We start from the raw sequence: 22,873 nt of genomic DNA, 5'->3' as shown, positions 1-22,873 counted from the left end.
AGGCTGGGGACCGAATGGCTAAGTAGCAGTTCTGCAGAAAAGGACCTGGGGTTTATAGTGGATTAGAAGCTGGATATGAGTCAACAGTGTGTCCTTATAGCCAAGAAGGCTAATGGCATATTAGGTTGCATTAGGAGGAACACTGCCAGCAGATCTAGAGAAGTGATTTTCTCCTCTTTATTCGGCTCTGGTGGGGCCACATCTAGAGTATTGTGTCCAGTCTTGGGCCCCCACTATAGAAAGGATGTGGACACATAGGAGAGGGTCCAGTGGAGGGTGACCAAAATAATTAGGGGGCTGGAGAGCATGACCTTTGAGGAGAGACTGAGCTATTTGGGTTTGTTTAGTCTGCAGAAGAGTGAGGGGGGATTTGATAGCAGCCTTCAACTTCCTGAAGGGAAGTTCCAAAGAGGATGGAGAAACTCAGGTGTTCACAGTAGTGACGGGTGGCGGAGCAATGGTCTCAGGTTACAGTGGAGGAGGTCCTGGTTGGATATTCGGAAAAACTATTTCACTAGGAAGGTAGTAAAGTACTGGAATGGGTTACCTAGGGAGGTAGTGGAATCTCCATCCCTAGAGGTTTTTAAGCCTTGGCTTCACAAAGACCTAGCTAGGTTGATTTAGTTGGGATTGGTCCTGCCTTGGGCAGAGGGCTGGACTTGATGACCTTCTGAGGTCTCTTCCAGCTCTATGATTTCTATGAAAGTCAGCTAAAAAAGTCCCATGGAAATTCCTGTTCTCACTTTCAGATAACATTGTAAATAAGAAACAGGCAATATTATCTCCCATAAATGTAAAGGAGGAGGACTGGTTGGATCCATAGCCTCTAAAGTTGTATTTTATTTTTGAATGCAGTTATGGATCAACAACAACAACAATCCATATTTTTAAGTCCCACTTCCACAATAAATTGAACTACAGTTCTTGTGTGGTAAACTGAAAAATACTACTTTTTTTATTTATTTTTTTACAGTGCAAATAATTGTTATAAAAACAACAAAGTGAGAACTGTACACTGTGCATGCTGTGTTGTAACTGAAATCCAAACAAAATATTTATAATAAATTTCAATTGGTATTCTATTAGCAGCAGCGTGATTAAAGCTATGATTAATCATGATTAATATTTTAATCATTTGATAGTCCTAGTAATTTTCATGTTAAATTTAACAGGATTTTAAAAATTAATTAAAACTACAAATTAAATATTTGTTTTATAATGGGGCACCCAACAGAACATCATTACAGATGCTGTAATCTATAGCCTCTGGCTCTGTGCTGGAAGGGAGAACTGAAGTGCATTTCAGTACTTCCACCTGCCACTCCTGATTCCTTTCGCTGATCTATGAAAAAAACTGCTCTGTAATAAACTGGAAGCATGCAGTCAGATGCGGCGGGGGGAGGCGGGGAAATCAAATAGGAAATCCAATGCATATTCCTTCAAAAAGTCACAAAAGATATTTATAAAGAAAATATAACAAATGAACTCATAGTGAATATCTAAACTATATGGCTCCCTCTTGTGCTGCTTATACCACATTTCAGTGCACAAAAAAAATCCCACCAACATTAAGCCAACATTTGGACTCTGTTCAACCTTCAGTGCACATGCTATGCCCATCACTGCCAATAGAAGTTACATGCACATGCATCCAAGAGAAACGAAAACCCTGTAGTGAACAAAAGTTCTCCTTGAAACTAACAATAAAAACCTCTTAAAAGAAAGGCTACATACATATAATGCTACTGATTTTGAAATTTCCTGCTTTTTATAAGTAGCATTCCAGGGTCCAAATATACCTTTCAAGTCCATCTGCAAAAAGTTTTCCCCCTTAAACTATATGTTAGTTATCCAATTACAAACATTTAAAAAGGTGTCAGTTTGGTTTATAAGTCCTGGCTAACGTGCTCAAGGGTTTATTTTTGTCTGCTCAATCTCACACCTGTTTTTGCTTATCAAACCAGACTACAGTTTAGCTGGTAACAGCTGTTAAATGCAGGAGTCTGCCTGTTCCTCATGTGTATCTGAGACTAAATCACTTTGAGAAAGGGTTTAGAAATATAGTCTTAAAAGAATACCTCATTTATAAAGAAGCAAGTGAAACAAAGCAGACTACCACCAGTAAAAAACATTTAACTCTGCATTCACATGAAAAGCAAAATGTGTTTTAATGACTGTCAACTTTATTTGTGAAGTAAACTAAGTATCTAATTGACTATACCATTAACCACCTAAATTCCCAAAAGTCACTAAAGAGTCACATTGTGCAAGCTAAAACCAATCCAGAATGAAGGGATTAAAATATTTTTACTTCACTCATCAGTCTCATCCTTTTTTCTAATGTTGGAAGCCATTATTATTATACGTTTCATTGTAATATGACAAGCATTTCCTTCTGTGGCGGAGTAGCTCAAGAGTGTGGTGAAGTTAGAAGACTGGTTTGTATAAAATGGAGCACATATCAAACTCAAAAAGATTTTCCTTAATGTCTAACTTCTGGTCACAGGGGCCAGCTTTAATACAAATTTCTACACTAAAAACATGGGAAGTACTGAAGGAAACAAGTGGTGCATGAAACCTAATATTCCCTTTTGAAATGCACTCAACTTATAGTACATAGGGCAGCATCCTTTAAGGTTAAGACGTTTTTACTACAAATTCATCTCTTGCTCTGCTCCCAGTGTCATTTCCACAAGCTTAATAACTTGAAAAATAATTCACCATTTGGACCAATACCTTCAATGTTAGACTTCTTGCCAAAAAAACATTTGTGTTCATGTGTAAAAATTATACTAACATGGTTATGAGCTTTTCTAATTTCTAAGAAAGGGTTTTTTGTTTTGGAGGTGAGCAGAGATATATGAAGGAGATTTAAGGGGGAAGGGTTCTGCTGATTTTTTTTTCTGCCTTCTACAATGCTCTGAAAATTATCAGGTCTCTCTGGGGAAAAAAGTTGTAAAATACATATAAAACCAAAGGCTGTGCAATGTGGTGGTTAATACTGACCCTTAGTTATTGAACTTTCTAACAGATTTTAACTGTACAGAATTAACTTTTAGTTTTGCATTTAATTATTGTGTAGTTGTCAGTGTCAGATAGAGGGCGCATAATTCTCACTTGCCAGAGTGTGACTCAATGCTAAAGTTATGCTAGAATGGTCCATAACACTGTTCTGATCTTTCCTTCCATTCTGGAACTTCTGCTGGTTCCAGTCCAGAAGGCCTCTTTCCCTCCTCAAGTGCTAAGTCAAGAGTGGGGAACCTAAGGCCCGGATGTGGCTTCTGGCTTGCCTGGATGCAGCCCCAAAGGCTCAGAGCTCCTCCAGCATTGGGGACCTCGTGCTGGTGCGCCAGCTTCCCCATAGTTCCCCCTCAGGACTGGTGCACACAAAATCTACTAGCCTGGGCCCCACTAGGCTCTGGTGGGCGAGGAGAATGTGGGGAATGACTCTCTCATCAGTCAGGAGCCACGTCAGTGAAGGGTTTGGTTTTTTTTTTTTCCCCTCACTTGTGTGCAGCCCCCTACTGATTTTCTGTGGGTCAGCGGCCTCTAATCGAGAAAAGGTCCCTCGCCCCGTGCTAACCCTAGGTGATCGAGTTTGGTGACAAGTTAGCATGGAAGGACTTGGGGACATTGCAACCAGGATTGGGTTAGGGAACACGGGGTTGGATCCACCAGAAGCCTGTTCCAGAAGCCAGGCAGCATGACTGCTTGGACAACACAATCCACCATAGGCACAGGGAAGGCCAGGGAAAGGATGGGCTTTGTGGAGAACTACTCCTGCTCCTCTGGGAAGCCTGAATTTCCCATCACTCCCTCTTCATCCTTGGTCTACTTAGGGTTCCTCACCTACCTGCATGTCCTTACTTTTTTAGAGTGCTATTACTAAGTTAAATCCAATTAAAACCATTGCATAATGGGAACTAGCACAAACCCCAATGGAAATGAAAATGGCTATTAATATTTGATAGTGTACAACCATTGTAGTGCAGCGCATTAATGATAAATGGAATGAGTAAAGATCTGGAAATCAAAAATTCCTAAATTCTAAGCCCAGATCTGACAATGATTCACCGTGCAATCTCAAGTGTCTCACTCAGGCTGAGTATATGCTAGAAAGGTTTTGCTGATACAAGTATAATGGCAAAATACTCCCTCTGAATGCAGATGCAGCTATACAAGCAAAAACGTGCTTTTTCTGGAAGTAAGAACAACCACCCCCCATTTATGTGTTGGGTCGGACTATCAGAGTCGAGGACAGTGTGTGTTTGTGAAAATGACAGACACACACACAACGTCTGAGACTGACAGATTTGCATTGCCAGGCTTCCTCCACCCCCTTCTCTCAGTGTGAAGATAGGTAGGGTACAGAAGTGCGACAAGGAAGTACACCCTGACATCAGCACCACCCTCTTCTCCCTCCCACACTCTGCACAGGAAGCAGAAGGTTCCCGGGGGTGGGGGGGTGGCAACTCCAAGGCAGAGGGCAGGAGCAGCATGACAGTGTATGGAGTGGCAAATGAAGTGCCAGCTCTTGATAACTTCCTAGCCAAATCACTCAGGATCACCTGTCAGAGGCTCCAAGATCTACCGGTAGATTCTGATCTGGTTGCTGACTACTGACTTAGAGAAGGGTGCTAACTATTGAATCATCCAAACAACTTCCATGGAGGCCTTCCATCTAAAATATTAACCATATCCCAAACCAGGCAGGAGCAGGCTGATCAGCTGATCACCACCTCAAGGTGTTATAGTTGGAATAACTAAGTAAATCTACACTTCTTAAAGTAGTAATGGCCCAATCTTCATATAAATACAAATATATTACTACACAGAATACTGATGTTTGTGTGATCATAAACAGGGGATTCCCCCATTAATACTGTTCTAAAACCAGTTACTGATTTTTCATTTTTCTGCCTGGAAAGCAACACCAGTTTCTTCTCCCAAATCGTAACATTTTTCTATTCTAGCACAATTTTCACTACGATTGGCAAATGCCCAACACAAGCCAGATTATTAATTATAAAGCTATTTTCATGGTAATTTTTAAATACTAAAAGAAATATAAAACATTTTAAAATTCAATACATATGGAATAAGTGCTGGGCAACCTGTGGCCCACTGGGAGTTCTACACATGGCCTGCAAAACATTTTGTTTACCACTGCCCCCACACAGAGTTGCCAGAATGCACTGGTTTCCATCAGCATCTTTTTTCCCCCCTTCTTACTGGTATTACTAAAGTGACACGCACATAAAGCAACAGCATGTGAAGTGAAGTGAGGTGAGCCATGTGTTCCCTCTGCATCCAATCAAAGTACTTGATTGGATGCAGGTTAGTGGGCACATCCCGCAAATTCCAGGTTTGTAAACACAGCTAGCACAACTATCCTATTCCAGGAGACCATCTTTGTCATGACAATCTTGCAGCCCACTGAAATGGAGGGCCATTCATGCAGCTCACGATCTAGCCTACGTTGCCCATCTAAATAAGTTAAGTGTTTAGTTGTGCTAGGAAAATGGGATGTGCCTGGGATGGGACAGCTTCTCATAAAACTATACAGTAAAAAGAATCACTAGGCAAGTGAAAGGGACTGGCTGGGATCATGCCTCTACCCCCACCCGGGACTGCCCCAACCCTGATCCTCCCACCCCAGATGCTCTTTTTTTTTTGGGGGGGGGGGGAAAAGGGAGAAACTGAAGCACATTGAACCCAATTCATAGAAAGCTGTTCGCCTTCGTCAGGGAGTGGAGAGGAAAGTGCACAATTTGCTCCATTCTTCACTCTGGCTGGAGAGTGCAGGAGGAAGACAAACTTGGACCTGCTCCAGCTGGAGGACACGCACCCCTTCCCCAGTTGTGCCTTCTGGAGCTGCAGCGGCCATGGAGAGGCACTTCTCGCCAAGGGCTTCATTTCAGATTTTGGGAGGGAAGACCTGTGGATGCTGGGATGGAGGGGTGGAAAGAGGACAGAGGCTTCAGCACTGTTACTGAGCATGCTCAATACAAGCCAAGCACCAAATGGGGAGGGAAGGAGCCAATGCTATCAGCCCTCTCCCCAACCAAGGTAACCAAGGTACTGGAAAACTCTACTTTTTTGGCAGACAATTTAGTAGTTAGCTGATAGGAGCACTTCATCTAATTCTTATATAAAAGAAAGACAGAAAATTAAATAAATACTAGACCCATTCAGCTCTAACATCTTGTGTCACGTCACTTAAGGGCCTTAACATTTTAATGTAGAGTCTTATTTTGTTACTATCTCTGTGGAGAGACACACCCATCAGGGCTCCTGGGCTCTGTCTCAGCTCTGGAAGGAGAGTGGGGTCTAGTGGGTTATAGCAAGAGGGCAGATACATTTCAGCTCTTATATAAGAATGTCAGAAAGGCCATACTGAGTCAGACCAAAGGTCCTTCTAGCCCAATATCTTCCAACAGTGGCCAATAACCTTTTTCAGATGGGTTGACCAGACCTACATACAATATTCAAGATGTGGACATATAATGACTTTATATAGAGGCAATACAGTATTTTGTCGTCTTATATGTTCCCTTCCTAATGATTCCCAATATTCGGATAGCTTTTTAGTTTTTAGATTGCCACAGCACATTGAACAGATGTTTACAGGGAACTATCCACAACAATTCCAAGATCTCTTTCTTGAGTGGTAACAGCTATTTTGTATCAATAGTTAGGATTATATATTCCCATGTTCATTACTTTGCACTTATCAACACTGAAGTGCATCTACCTTTGTTGCCCAAACATCCAATTTTGTGAACTCCCTTTGTATCTCGTTGCAGTCAGTTTTGATTTAGTCCCTGTTCATGCCTTTTTCAAGAACATTTCTAAATTTAACACAGTAATCCAGTAATCCCAGCAGCACAACACTCAGTCGTACTCCTTTTAAGTGGGGGTACCTCTCTCCTCCCGCTGGCCCGGTTTTCATGATGATCTAACTATCCTTTAATTACTAGAATGCCCAGCCTTTTGTTATTCTTAATCACCCTGCCTTCTTTTTTTTTATTACAAACGCCCTTTCCTAAAGGCAAAGCTACAAGAAGCCCAAACTGTTGCATTTAAGAACTACCTCTGGAGTCAGGACATGCAGCTTTAAGCAGTCCTCAAGTATGAAATCCAGCGGGTTCAAACACGGGGGGGGGGGGGGCCATTGCTCCCTAGCCCTCAATGAATGGTGCCTTTGCTTCTCACCTGACCCCACAGTGCTGCGATATTCCTCTCTTCACAGGGCAGCCTGCATACTGAACTCATTTCCAGCCCCACACCAGAGCAATGATTAAATGCAGCATGTACATTTGTGTTTCATTTTCCAAAATCAAAAGTTAAAGACTCAAGCAACAAGGGGTAAATCTTCTAGTATGATACAAATGAAAGGCACTTCTAGAATTAATAATTTATCGAACTTTAAAGATAATGGTTCAATTTCTGCTTCCTGTAAATTCGGCTACTTTGTAACAAACCTACTAAAATATGACATCCGCTCTTTTATATGTTTGTCTACTGCTAAATTACATATAATGAATCATATTTTCAGCTTTTTAAACAAAAATAAAAATTGTTTTATCACTTAATGTCATTATTTTACCCCTTTTACTCGCAAAACCCCATAAATGCAATATTAAATTTAAGCTGCTTACCTGAATGACTTTGTAGAAATAGGCATACTGTCTAGCTGTATTTTTATACTGGCTAAAGACATCATGTATGGCCTGAGTTGACTGAAGATACTGCACTTCATCTTCTTCAAAATATAAAGGGGTATCGTAGTCACTGGGGAGAGTTTGGATGTATGGCAGCCAGAAAGAGAGAGGATTGGCACGTTCACAAAGAAGATGAAATGCCAATGTAATATTTCCCATGGCCTGTAGAATTCGGTCTTGAGAATACAAGGACCCTGAATTAACCATAAAGAACAATAAAAGGCTGAAAATAGTTATATTAAATTTATTTTAAATTAATACAATTAAAAACTGTGCATGGAAATTGTACCAGTGTACAGGGCTCCTGAGAGACAAGATTGTTATACTGAGTGCTTGTCATAAAGATACCACATAGCTGTATGACATTAGGATATACTTTTGTATGGCTAAAAATAGATTAATCCAAAGCAATCTATCAAAACAAAGCTATAGAAACATCAGGAATCTATCGCTACTGAAATGCATCCACCCTCTAAGGAGAGAGTGTCAGCCAGGCGAATAGCTGGTGCATGGGTCGGGGAAGGATGTGGGGAAAAAAAGAGAGAGGATGGCAGAGAGAGAAAAGAAAGAGGGTAATGAAATTCTGGTCATTGGTACTTCAAGACTTGAGATACCGAAAACCTGCTTAGACCACTATTCTAGTCCCATGTCAATGTGTAATATTATATCAAATAAACTCTTCCCATTGCACATATTTATAAGCAAGTTCAAAAGTTGCTCTTACCTAACACTGAATTTTTAGCTGATTCAACTGTCATCAGCATCTTTCTAGGAACCCAAAGAAACAACTCTTCCGCCTAAAAAAGGAAAAACAAAGCAAAGCAAAACAAAAAACAAGGAAGGACAGAAACTCATTATTTCACATGAAATACAAAACACCATTTCCTTAAAATATCTCATATATACATGTACATAGCCTTTAAGTAAATTAAAGGTTTTCCTGTCTTTCTTTAATCCTAAAGTTATTTTGAACCAAGACTCTTTGCCCATTCACTACCAAGTAAACTGACATACTGTGAGAACTTCCTACACTATCATAACAAAAGTTACATAAGAAAATAAATCTAGCCCGAGGGAGGAGCAATAAGCCAGATGTAGCTCACCAGGATTAACCCCTAATGAGTTACCAGCACTTTATTTACCTGCGCTTCCACAGTTATTGCTGCTTAAAGCTCCCATTAGCTGTGGGTCGCTGTTCCTAGCCAATGGGAGCTGGGTAAAGTGGTGTCCCAGTCCACGTTGCTTCCTGCAGTTCCTATTGGCCAGGAACAGTGAACCATGGCCAATAGGAGCTTCGAGCTGCAGTATCCGTGGAAGCACAGGTAAATAAAGCACTGGTGGCCCACCAGAAGCTAATCCTGGTGAACTGTGTTCAGTCGGCAGGCTGGCTATTGCTCACCTATGGTCTAGCCTCTACCTGGTTTAAAATATCATGCATAAATATTACCTTAATATTAAAATGAATGTACCCAGGTTACAAAGTCAAGCACTCACAACTAAGTAGTACTCAAAGTTAAGATGACTGAATCACCTTAATTCTTCCTTCTCATTTACATGTGTTATGATGCAGTCTCTAATTACATGAAAACTAGTATGGGATCATATGACCATTAACTTTTAGCGCATAGATGGAGGAAGCTGTTCAATATTTTATCCTCCTCATTCTATTAACTACACACCATCTAAATCCTGTAACAAATATGGAAATATTCATTTCTTTGCTATGGCATTTTTAATTGTAGCATCTGAGTGTTTCTCACACATTAACAATTGTCTCCGCCAAGGATGTTAATGAATAACCAGTTATCCTGTAAGCATCACCCATAATAGATGATGCTTACTGGGTAATGGTCAACTGGTAGCTAGGGAGCAGCCCCCTGCCCACCATGGGTGAAGGGCTGCTCCAGCCCCACTGGGCCCCCACGCAGGGCTGCCAACTCCCATCTCATATAGGCTGGGAGTTGGCAGCCCATTGCAGAGTAAGCAGCAGCCGGGCTGGAGCAGCCCCCCTCCAGCCCTCCTTTGTTTAATCAGTTAACCGGTTAAAACTGCACATTTAAACCAGTTAACTAATTAAATGAGATTTTACATCCCTAATCTCCACTGCAAGTAAACAGAGCATTATTATCCCAATTTTACATAGGAAATATACAACAAGGGAGAACCTTTACACTAGTAGACTTGTAAACTAAGAAAAATACAGTTTGGGCATATATTGTATACCCAGAGGATGGAGTAGCAGAAGGGCATGCGAACAGCAAGGCATAAAGATACAAGAAATGGTTAGCTAAATTGTCTGAATAAATAACCAAACTAAAGATTCACAATTAGTACTTTTTTACAACCCATAAAACAACTGGCCATTGTTAAATAATACTAAATTAGTATTGTAAATGTACTCTTTCGTATAGTTTACAATATATTTATAACAGTTCCAGTGAAGTGAACTCTCCATTGGAGAGAGAAAAAGAATAGTTTCAATGTTCTGGTGTCACTCTTCCACTATGTTTACAGACATGATTTTCTAATGTGTTTAAATGTTCATATGCTTACCTTTATTTCTCTTGTTGCTTTCAAACCAAAGCCCTCTTCTTCAAAATTTGCTAATTCGAAACCTTCTGTGGATGCTCCATTTTCAGTGGCCCATTTCATTAGTTCAGGAAAATAGTCTTCTCTTTTTCCATCAAAGGTAACAGACAAACCTATACGCACAAGTTATAAAAATAGAGAAATGAGAGGATCTAACAATCCACAGAGGGTCAATATAAATGACATAAGTGAAGAACACCCAACTATCACACAGCTATCCTTTGAAGAGGTTGGGTCAGAATGAGTGTTTGTTAAAAGTAACTCAATAAAGTTCTACAGTCATATCCAATTTTATTCAACTTAAACACTGCCACATTTGCTTACTAGTCACCTTAAAAATGGTAAACTAAGGTAGCCTGTGAAAGAATATGTATGAAAATTTTCTTTTCCTTTTTTCATTTAAATGAGCGGAGAGAAAAAGACATTCCAGTGATAAGGGTTGATAACTGCATTGATCAGAACACTAACGTGAATTACTCCTGGGAAAATTCTGTGCCAAAAAATTAAGAATTCTGCATACCAGTTTCAATTATTTTTGGTTATTTATTTCAATGTCTGTAACAATACAGACAACAAAAGATTCAGGAAATTTTTTCTGACCTAATAAATTCATTATTAGGCATATTAATATATAAATAAATAATAATTTGTTTAAACTACTGTATTTCTAGCATCCCTTGGAAGCAGGGGAAAGGCTTGAGGGAGTCAGGGGTATTGAAGCAGCTGAGGAAGAAGGAAACAGATCATTAGGTATGAATTTGGAGGGTTGTTGGATATGGATGGAAGTAGTATGGAACAGGATTTTTTGGAGAGTGAGGAGGGATTGTTATGGAGCTTCCCCCATGCAGATTCTGGGAGAATATTAGCCTCTCCCATTCAGTCAGGAACATCTGCCCGTTGCCAGATATTCCTGGATTCCTACGTCCTTGCAACCCCTATCTATGTGTCCCCCTCCATTCCTACTCAGACACCCACTCCTCCATCCTCATGTGGCACTGCACCCCCTCCATGTGTCTGTGCCCCTATTTAGCCATCCCCTGACCCTATCTATGTAGCTCTGCAACCCCATCCCCATGTGGTCCTGTGCCTCCCCTCCCATTAAGCCCCAGTTTTCTCCCACTAGCACTCATAAGCCTGTCTGACTATACCCAATACCCCACATTGTCTATCTCCCAACAGGACTTGACAGATGCTGTGAAGAAGGCAGGCTCTTTCTTTTCCCTAGCTGGCTGGGAGCGAATGCGGTAGTCTATTGTCACAGAACCCATTGGGAAAAAGGTAGAACTGCCGCAACATTTCAGCAGCTTTTTTCTGCACAAAAAAATTGAAAATATATGTGGCTCACTAATTATGCATGTGTACAGTGGGACAGAATTCCTCCAGTGCAGGGATAGATTTCAGTGGAAGGTCACAACATTACACTAGGGAGGGTTCAGTGGGTCCATCCATGCACACAACCATAATTTCTTAATACCAGGCATTTAACTAAGATAGAGGGCTCTGCAACATATAACCATTAACTTGCGACAGATCCTCAAGCTCTCTCTAGGATTCAGCTCTCTTCTATATCCTCTCACCCTTCTCTTACCCCTAGATAGGTATAAGGGCAGCAAAGGGGATCCCTCTATTTGAGAAATCTCAGGTCTCACTTTCTGCTATAGGGTACACCAGCAAAACCCTAGGTCTCTTTTACTTCTTAGCCTTCATATGTACGAGACATTAGCCATAGGGGATGCCATCAATTAGTTTGGTCACACACCTCATTGCCCCCACCTCGTATCCATTTTCTGCATAATTCGATCCCTAAGATTCCTAAACCAATATCATCTCCTGAATCGGACATCCTGCACCTGCATCCAAACAGAGTCTGGATAAGTTTTGAGGGATGCATCTCTCATGGAAAAAACTCTTGAATATTGGTTTTGAGAAGTTTAAAAGCAAAGGCAAAGTAACTAAATCTGTATTACCTAAATTGTATATTTTCAACCCTATGCTTCAATAGTGAAATCTTCATTTAAAATGACAGTGCTAAAGGTTAAATCCATCATCTTTCATAGATAAATCCCGAGCTTCATTTGCAAGTTCAAATGACTACACTTGCCACCCTAGCTCGAACTAGGGTGGCTAGTGTAGACATACCCTAACTTCCTATTCCATTATTAAATAAATAAAAATACTTCCATCTCTCACAAACATGCTCATCTCAGTCAAATGTTGCCCCTTTTTTGTCCCTTCATAAGAAGGCTATTTTTAGACAATGTTCATACATAAATCCCAGCTGTTAAGTTTAAAAAGATGCATTTGCAAATTAAAAAACAAAAAACAAAAAACCAACCATGTATGGAACAGTGCATACAAATATATCCTATTACTCTGGTCAGAAAATGATTATATCATAACAAAAAAAATCATGCTTGATCACATATTAAATGGGAAAATGCAAACTTGATGGGTCAAATTAATAGCCCACCCAAACCTTATCTACCATACAATTCAAAGGTTCTCTCAGCGTGAGCTAAAATCATTGTTTTAACCATATGATTGTATTAGTAGTTCTCATCTGACAAAATCTCCCACACAATAATAGTTACGTGTCATTCTGACAATTCTAGTCACACACTAGGGATGTTAAATTTAGATTAATTGGCTAATCAAATAGTTGATGCCCTTGGATCAGGGCTGCTGCTACACTTCAAAGGCAAAAGCGCTGCGGGGAGCATGTGGCCAGTGGGACACTCAAGCAGTTCCCTGCTGGCCCCATGCTCCCCGTGGCATTTCAAAGCATCAGCACCACATGGAGCCTGGGGTCAGTGGGAGAGTCCCGCGCTGACTCCAGGCTCCACGCGGTGCTGCTGCTTTGAAGCACCCACTCTTCTTCCCCTGCCCCTTGCTTCCTCTTTCTGATAGAGGAAATGAAGGTGGGGGGCAAATGACTACTCAACTAGTGTGTCAACTACCTGATAAGCATTTGCTTATCGGATAGTCGACTAATCGTTCTCATCCCTCACACACACTGACATTTTTTCTGTTGTCATACAAATTCATTTCAGCCATTAGCATGCTATCTGGGGCATTATTTCTTCTAATTAAATCAAAAAGGATTCCTTCCTTCCCAGCAATATCTGAACTATTGCCTTAATCCAGAGAGACTCAAATTAAACAAAACACCCTACCACCACTTACGTGCCTAAGCAAGAAGCAAAAAGACTTACAGAGATTGTTTTGACATCAACTTTGTGGTTTTATGAAATTTGTTAACATGTTACTTTTCACTAGCAATAGTTCCTGCATTTGAATATTTTCCATATACCTGTATAATTGTTTGGTATAGATCCATGTTATCCAACACAGTAACCACATGTGGCTATTTGGCTGGATGAATGTGGCTAATTCGCTACCGCTATAGTGGCTACTGCTTCAGAAGTGGCTGGATACCATGGGTACAGATCTCACTGACATAATACATGACACAGAAGTTGATCTAAATTTTGCTGTTTTTCTATTACCTTTTTGTTTTTTGCGGATTTTCTCAATAAGAGCTCGAATTTGCACATATTCTTCCCATTCCTTTCCAGGGCCAGGGGTTGGGCTGCTGCATTCTAGAAGCCAAAAATAGTACAATTTAGTCCTTTTATCATCATGAGAAAGGCCTTGTTTTTATGCTAACTTTAAGTAGAACTTATTATAAGTCCTCCAACAGATACAATATTGGACAAAACATATATTGTGTAAGCACTATAAATTTCCTGTTCTTACAAAAGCATGTAGTAGAAAACTTTCGAATTCTCACATTTCTTGCCTCAAAATGTGTCACTGATCCATTTATCTATTCTGATAAATAAAAAAGATTCAATAGCTAATAAAAATTATGAAGAAAATTAAAAACAGAATTATCACCAGAAGGTTTCTTCAAAACAAAGAAGATCCCTGTAACAAAAATAGATAATGGCAACAATACTTGGTTAAGATGGCAGATAATGTTTACTATTACCTTTTCCCTAATTATGTTAATACAATGCTGTGAAATACTATGTGGGTTAAGACAGGGTGAAAAATTTACCAATAATTTTCTTGCGTTGAACTACAACCACCACCATCCCAGTAACAACACAAAGTCGTGCCATTTTTTCAGTTTGGGACATGAATGAAATGCATATTAAATTTGTACAATAAAAATCTCTCTCAATCTGATGCCTTCAGGATTGCACAAAATATCAAAGCATAGCCAAAAAAAGCGAAACAAACAAAAAAAAGATAGGCATCAAAGCCCTGTCTTTGCTTGGAAAAATCAGGGTACACAATTCATCTGTGATAGCATTGAATGTGTAAAATAGAAAGTGAGCTGTAGGTTTTACCACTTCATTGTCTTACCACTCTGAAAAATGGTGGTTACCAATCCTAATTCTATTAATGTAGCATTTGAGTGAACCTTAGCAAAATCAGGACTCATTTTCCAGCTGTACTGTCACTACTACTGAGAGCTATAGTAGACAGTGATCAGATATTGTACCGCTGTCTCAAGAAAAAACACTATCTTAATGACGATAAACACACTGAGCTCTTTCTGCACTAGCCTAAAGTATTTACCACCAGTAGCAAAACAAACTGACGTTTACTGTAGACAAAACCTATCCAATGGAATTCATTTGGTGAGCTCAAATCCTTTTATAGGTGCCATGGGCTATTTGTAGCTCTAAGCACCACAACTGAATAATGGAGAAAGCTAATAAAGGATGCATTTCAAGTTCTCTTTAAGAGGCTGAACATAGGTTATAGAATACTAGAACTGGAAGGGACCTCAAGAGGCATCAAGTCCAGGTCCCTGAACTCCTGGCAGGACCAAGCACCATCTAAATCATCCCAGAGAGATATTTATCTAACTTGCTCTTAAATATCTCAAATGATGGAGATCACAACTTCCCTAAGCAATTTATTTCAGTGCTTAACCATCCTGATAATTAGGAAGTTTTTCCTAATGCTGAAAAACCTAAGCCTCCCTTGCTGCAATTTAAGCCCACTGCTTCTGGTCCTGTTGTCGGACATTAAGGAAAATAATTTTTCTCTCTCCTCCACCTCACACCCTGTTAGATACTTGAAAGATGTTATGTCCCCTCTCAATCTTCTCTTTTCTAAAGTAAACAAGTCCAATTCTTCCAGTCTTCCCTCATAGGTCATATTTTTTAGACCTAAGATCTAATTTTTGTTGCTCTTCTCTGTACTTTCTCTAATTTCAACACACCTTTCCTGAAATATGGTCTGATATTTTTTAAGTGTGCAGGAACATGTAGGAAGAGTAAAACTTCAGACTGCACAAGATATTGTATATCTGATACAAAGTCAAACTGAAATTCTGACACAGCTGTAGATAAGAGATTGGAATCTCAAGGTAGCACTTGCAGGAAACTTAACTAATGCAATTAACTGCCTACAGTACTAAAAGGGCAAACAGGTCTCTTTTACCTCCTTTCCTGCCTTCTACAAAGACGTTAAGAAAAATTAAACTTACTCTGTAATAATTCACTAATTAGATTCAACACCTCTTTTGGAGAAACTGTTGCTGTAGCTCCAGTACCTGACTTCTGAGTTTTCACTCTGCTCTTCTTCCCCATCTTCCAACTATAAAGGAAAAACAGACAAACTGTTATTCATTATTAAGAAATAAAATATAATAATTAAAATGTGAAGTAAACAGGGTCTTTTCCTTTTAAATATTTTTTAAAGCACGTTTAATAGTTATTTGTTACCACACCAGTAAATATGCTCCAAATGTTGCATTCAGGCCCTCTAAATAAGACGACATTTATAACTACAGTAGAAGTATACTTTATGTAGAGATAGAAAAATACATCATATCAGTTCGGCATATTAAAAAGTATCTACACCGTCCTTTTAAAAATGCTTCCATTATGTTATTTTATCTGATGTTTGCTAAATAGTCATATTATGGACACCAATTCTCAAATGACAACTTAAATTTTATTCTGAATTAGGGATGTTTAAAAGTCGACTTACTTGCATTTCCATGCACCCACTTCACTGCCTCTATATCAGAGGCAGCAAGGTGAGGGGAGAAGGAGCTGGGAGAGGTGGGGGAAGAGCTGGCTTAAAAGCTGGTTCCCCGGAGCACTGACTCCATGGGATGGGGGGGAGGGGAGAAAGGAGAGGCAGAGGCACAGCAGCTGCAGCACTGATTTCTAAATGTAATAGGAGCCACCAAGCTCTTACTACATTTAGAAGGCATAGGCATAGCGTGGGACTTGGTACTGTTTCAGTGCCCACTCATGTCAGGTCCCTTGCTCTCTGCGCCGCTGCCGCCACCCTTCCCCTCCCCGCTTGCTGTCTCTATCAGACAGGAGCCAAAAATGGAGGGAGCCAGCTTAAACGCCGGTACCTCCCCAGCACCATCTCCAGGATGCTACTTCCCCCACCCCACTGCTCCCTCTATCAGAGGCAGTGGGGGCAGGATAGGGGATGCTGCTGCAATGTAGCCCCTGTCCCCAGGGGTTCCCCCCCCCCCCACGGATAGGGGCTGTTGCCACCAAGCAGCCAATGTTTCATGGTGGCCAGGGCTGACAGAGGGCAAAGTCTGCTCAGGCAGCACCCCTTGTTCATGGCCAGCCCTGGCCGCCATGAACAGGGGCTTATGGACTCGGCACAAGCCTCTGCATTTTAAATGTCGTAACTGCCCAGCGGCAATTAATACATTTAAAATGCAGGACCATAGAGTGGGTGGCTCCGGAGCCAGCACAAGCCAGGACTGCTCATTCCCGGCTGGAGTAGGCTCCTGCAGCTATCCCCACTGCGGCTCTGCACACTAGTGCTTATCGACTAATTGTACAGTCGTTAAAAATTATCGACTACAAATAGCCAGATAATATTTTAACATTCTTACCCCAGAGGTTGAGAGGTTCGAAGTCAGGCTACCAAGAGGCAGCATAATTGCACACTGGAATCCAGAATGAAGTGCCACAATTACACTATCTTTGGTATAGATATTTTGTTAAAACACCTGCCCCCACCGTTGCTGCCTGAGGAAGCAAGAGGGGGAAAATGCACGTAGTTGACAGGATTAACCGATAATCCTAAACTTAGTGGTTAATCATATAGTTATTTACATGCTGACATCCCTAACAACCAGTTAAGAAAATTATGGAGTAACTGAGCCATTGGCCTACTAATTCTAAAATGATTTTCAAGAGGAACTGGACTATTGTAGATAGTTCACAAATAGCTGGCTATTTTAAAATATGGATAAATTTGTTCAATGACAGCTTTACCACATTTCATATCTACATAATTTCATCCTTTAATATTTTGATGCATTAGAAATCAAACTTTATTTTGAGACTGCTAGCATTACTACTAGAGTTCACATAACGGCAGCTGAAAAGATCCTGACTAAAGTCAAAACTATTACATCCCAGTTGACATTCTATTGCATAGCCTAGACCTTTACATTTAAGTAGAATAACCTTGAAAAAATAACTTTTGCAGGCATACACACATTTTCTACTTCTTATACATGCATTAAGAATACAGTAATCCTGGTAGCACCATACCAACCCGCTGCCCTTCCACTAACGATTTTAGTTAAATATTACCTGATTCTTTAAAGAAGCTATTGGCTTCAAAGTGTCATTAGCTCAAAGGTGCTCAACACTCCTATATAAATCTAGCAAAAAAAAAAAATTTATAATCTTCTAGGTAAAAAAAACTCATGACTTTTTAATATAACTATATGTAGTTATATTAAGCAGGTGTTGTTACATTAAAAACTTTAAGGCAAGAAATGACAGTCCTGGGCATCTTGTCTGACATCCTGCATGCTGCAGGCTACAGAACCTCACCCACCCTGAAAATATGCTCATAACATAACCTGTGCTTGATTTACTGAAGTCTATAAATCCTGACTGAAAGACTTAAAGTTAGAAAATCCTCCAAGTTCTAATCAGGAAGCGACCCACACTCCATGCTGCAACAAGACGACAAAAGCTCCCAAGATACTGAACAATCTGGCCTGGGAGAAAATTCCTTTCCAATCTCAAATATGGCATTCAGTTTAAATGCTGAGCATATGGGTGAAACCCAGCAGCCTGAGAAATAACTCTCTGTAGTAACTCCCCATCTATCGTATCATCTCAAGCTACTGAAAACATTTGCTAACAGTCATGGATGGGCGATGTGCCATTGAATGCAACCTCACACCACCCCCACATTAACTTCCAGCTAGGGATAAAATGTGCTTATTTGTGTAAATGTGTATCCGCTGAAATTTTCAGCAGGTACACATTCACACATGGGGGTAAAGGGGCAGGGAGCATCACCTCCTGCCTCTCCCCCACCCCCCACTGCTACCTCTGTACGAGAGGCAGCAACGAGGGGGGGGAGGAGGGAAGGCAGCTCCACAGGAGCCAGCGTTCACGGGGAGTCAGCTTAAAAGCCAGCTTGCCATGCACACCAGATCATGCCTCCCCTCCCACCTGTGAGGGGGGAGGGCTGTGTGTAACCGAGAGGGTTAACTGATGCGTACACAGTTAACCAATGAGCCCTGGCTCAACTACATACTTACATCTCTACTTCAAACTAGTTAGGTTTTTTGCACCCACTAGTCCTCTTGGAAGGCTGTTCCATAAATTTACTTCTCTAATAGAAATTTTTATCTATTTTCAAGCCTAACCAACATTGACCCTAAACTTAAATAACTCCTCTCTCTTGCTAACATTTATTCTGCTGATGAATTTATAGAGCCATTTCATCTCCTCTGTCTCTCTTTTGTTAGACTAAACAAGACAAGCTCCTTCAAGCTCTGTTAAGGCAGGTTCTCCATTACTCGGAGCATCCTACTCTCTCTTCTCTGACTTTCCAAGTTCCAACTCTTTCCTTCTTCACCTGAAATTAACTGATTTAAACATGGTAACTCGTAACTCATTCACAGCTAATGAATTCACAATAATCTGAAAGACAATCCTTCGTAGAAGGAGGCTGGGAGAATCCAAGCACAGATCATAGAAAGTCTTCAAAAAGGAAGGTAGCAGACAGGAGTCAAATTCATTTCGGTCTGATTTCTGTGAAGAAAGCAAGAGGGGAGTCAATGTGCCTCCCTGAACCTATGGGTATAAACGCCTGGTTTGGTCTCTGGGGGCAGGTTAGGACAACATTAACTCCTATCTTTGATACAAATGCTGGACACAGATAAGCACAGTAAATGCCTAAGTTACACCATCTTCCCTGCACTGACCTAATAGCTTCTTTACAACCTATTTCCACTGGAAATCCTTATTAAAGGATGTAGTGGTCTCTCCATCACTTGAAGTTTTAAAATCAAGACTGATGTCTTTCTAAAAGATATGCTGTAACTCAATCATAATTAGCAGGGCTTGCCGAGCCGCAGCGGGCCCGGCTCGCCAGCCGCGCTGTCCGGCGATCTGCGCATGCGCAGATCGCCCTGCACATGCGCAGATCGCCCGAACCCGGCTCTTCTGGGTTGTAATCTACTCACCATGGGCGAGTAGATTACATAGTTTGTCAAGCCCTGATAATTAGAACCCTGCACAGATACAAGATTTGTATCTGCAGCTGCAAAAATGAGCCCTGGATATCCGCACTGACATCCACAGATGCGGATACCAGCACATCTCAAGTAGATATCCACAAACCTGAAGGGTTCTAGATACAAAATCTGTTTCTGCATCTGCATCCATAGCTGCAAAAATGAGTTGGGGAGATCTGTGTGTGTGTGGATACCTGTGGATTTACAGGGCTCTAACCATAATTTACTAGGCTTAATTCAGGATGTACTAGGTGATGTTCTCTAGCCTATTTTACACAGGTTACATTAAACGATTATAGTACTTCCTTCTTACCATAAGGTCCATGTGACTTTGTGCTAATGCCAAGTGGACAGAGCACCAACATGAATTCCAATCCTAATGTACAGTTGAGGAAAAAAGCTATATTGAAAAAATTCTAAGGAAGTTCAAGCAAAATACATAGATAAGTTTATTCTGATGCTCTTCAGTTAATTACAGGACTTCTATTGATGTTAGTTCTTGCCCACAATTAAAGATAAACAGGGACATGATATACAGGCAGTCCCCGGGTTACGTACAAGATAGGGACTGTAGGTTTGTTCTTAAGTTGAATCTGTATGTAAGTCGGAACTGGCGTCCAGATTCAGACACTGCTGAAACTGACCGCCAGTTCTGACTTACATACAGAATCAACTTAAGAACCCCAGGCGTCCCCAAGTCAGCTGCTGCTGAAACTGATCAGCAGCTGATTCCAGGAAGCCCAGGGCAGAGCAACTCTGCCTCGGGCTTCCTGTAGTCAGCGCTGGTCAGTTTCAGCAGAAGCTGACTTGGGGACGCCTGGGGCAGAGCAGCTGGGGTGCTACTGGGGCAGAGCAGCAGCACCCCATCTGCTCTGCCCCAGACGTCCTGATTCAGCCGCTGCTGAAACTGACCAGCAGCGGCTGAATCAGGACCTGGGGCAGAGCAGCTGGGGTGCTGCCGGGTTGGTCCAGTAGTGCCCACGGGCGCTGCAGGACCAATCGGCAGCGCCCCAGCTGCTCTGCCCCAGAGTCCAAAACAAAAGCCTGGTCTGCTGGGGGGGGGGAGCACACTAGCTGCGCGCCCCCCCCCCCCCCAGCAGACCAGGGACACGGGGAGCAGAGCCACAGCGGCAGCGGGGTGCCGCGCCTCTGAGGCTTTGCTCTGGCAAAGCCTCAGAGGCAGGGACCCCACCACGGCTGCGGCTTCAGTCTGGGTGCCTGTGGTCTGCTGGGGACGGCCCCCAGCAGACCACAGGCACCCGGACTGAAGCCGCAGCCGCGGGGGGTCCCGCGCCTCTGAGGCTTTGCCAGAGCAAAGCCTCAGAGGCGCGGGGAACCGCCGCTGCTGCCGCTCCAGTCTGGGTGCCTGTGGTCTGCTGGGGACGGTCCCCAGCAGACCACAGGCACCCTGACTGAAGCCGCAGGGGGGTCCCGCGCCTCTGAGGCTTTGCCAGAGCAAAGCCTCAGAGGCGCGGGGAACCGCCGCTGCTGCCGCTCCAGTCAAAGCGGCAGCAGCGGCGGTTCCCCGCGCCTCTGAGGCTTTGCTCTGGCAAAGCCTCAGAGGCGCGGGACCCCCCCGCGGCTGCGGCTTCAGTCAGGGTGCCTGTGGTCTGCTGGGGACCGTCCCCAGCAGACCACAGGCACCGGGTCTCAAGGGGCAGCAGCAGCGGTTCCTGCACTTCTGAGGCTTTGCTCTGGCAAAGCCTCAGAAGCGCGGGAACCCGCCCGGTGCCCCTGGTCTGCTGGAGACGGTCTCCAGCAGACCAGGGGCACCGGAGCAGCTTACGAACGGGGCTTTCTCGCCCCGACTTTCGGGGCGAGAAAGCTCCGTTCGTAAGTGCGGATCCGACATAAGTCGGATCCGCGTAAGTCGGGGACTGCCTGTACACAATGACACCTTTGCAATCCTAATACATTATTTTTTACATATTCCTTCATTCTGTTTGCCCAATATTCACATTTTCTGTATTTCATCTTATTACGCTCATCTTAGGCTATTACCCTGCAGTTTCTTCCACATTGGTGGACCGTTCTGCCAATACAGTATCTCAAATAAATCAATTTTACTTGAGTACACACTTCTGTTTGTATAGGTCCACCTGTATGATCAGGTATACAGTTTGCAAGCTCTTCAGAGAAAGGACCATGTCTCTTAATAGCAATGTAAAGCACCATACATCTCAATGGCAATATATATAAATGTTTAATATCGATTATTACAATTTAGTTTCTTATATAAATATGAAGATTTTGTTAAGACATAAATGTCATAGCAAATTATAGTGCTTTTACTCTATTGTTTTACTCTACTGTTCAAAGGAAAAGTAGCTTTGAACAGTCACACAGTTGGCTAAAGGTTTTGTTATGAGTGTGGAGTAGAGATCATCATGTATGAGTAATAAGGATCAGCTATATATGTATCTAATCACAGCTGTTTCATAGGGAGACATGAAAGTGATGCCACATACAGCTTATTCATAGGCTTATTTTACCTCTCAGAGTACATTTACACTATGAAGCTATATTAGTATGGAGTAGAGTCAGTAATGAGAAACTATTTGCATTTAAAGCACTACTAAAACATAATTCATTACCAAGTGTTTTATGGACTCCAGCTTATTCAATTTGATGAAAGCCAAGAGAAATTAAAAAGGTACAGTACAGCAAGAGTATTAATTTCACAGGAGAAAAAGATTTGTTTTAGAACCAGTTTTTTTAAGTTCAAACAAACAGAACCATCAAAAAAGAAAAAAATTCTAAATCAAGACTGACAGGCTACGTGTACACTGCAGGCTCTTGCACGGAGATGTGTTTGTGTGCAAGAGCATCCATGGCAGTGTGGATGCTGTCTTACGCAAGAAAGCTCTGATGGACATTTTAGCCAAGGGGTTTCTTGCACAAGAAACCCCTGTTGCCTGTATACACTGCCTTCTTGCGCAAGAGCTTTTGTGAAGAGAGGAATAACTCTTGTGCAAGAAGCCCTCTTTTCCGACGCTGTACTGCAAATTTA

General features: G+C 41.8%; 1 protein-coding gene across 4 annotated transcripts in view; it reads right to left on the bottom strand.

The window, feature by feature from the left end:
* The window catches only part of SETD3 (SET domain containing 3, actin N3(tau)-histidine methyltransferase), a 73,647-nt gene that overhangs the window by 35,044 nt on the left and 15,730 nt on the right, over positions 1 to 22,873 (bottom strand). For 3 of the 4 annotated variants that reach the window (XM_075926603.2, XM_075926602.2, XM_006123762.5), the window contains exons 2-6: positions 15,820 to 15,929; positions 13,820 to 13,912; positions 10,278 to 10,426; positions 8,449 to 8,521; positions 7,662 to 7,918 (exon numbers count right to left, since the gene is read on the bottom strand). In XM_075926603.2, coding sequence (XP_075782718.1) covers positions 7,662 to 7,918; positions 8,449 to 8,521; positions 10,278 to 10,426; positions 13,820 to 13,912; positions 15,820 to 15,922 — 675 coding nt within the window. In that variant the 5' untranslated portion in view covers positions 15,923 to 15,929. Of the gene's footprint in view, positions 1 to 7,661; positions 7,919 to 8,448; positions 8,522 to 10,277; positions 10,427 to 13,819; positions 13,913 to 15,819; positions 15,930 to 16,325; positions 16,545 to 22,873 lie in introns of those variants that run through there. The other variant, XM_075926600.2, reaches the window with a different exon arrangement.

The sequence above is a fragment of the Pelodiscus sinensis genome, chromosome 5 (genome assembly GCF_052426305.1).
Source record: "Pelodiscus sinensis isolate ZL-2025 chromosome 5, ASM5242630v1, whole genome shotgun sequence".
Lineage (NCBI taxonomy): Eukaryota > Metazoa > Chordata > Testudines > Trionychidae > Pelodiscus > Pelodiscus sinensis.
This window is presented reverse-complemented; position numbering and strand designations above follow the sequence as displayed.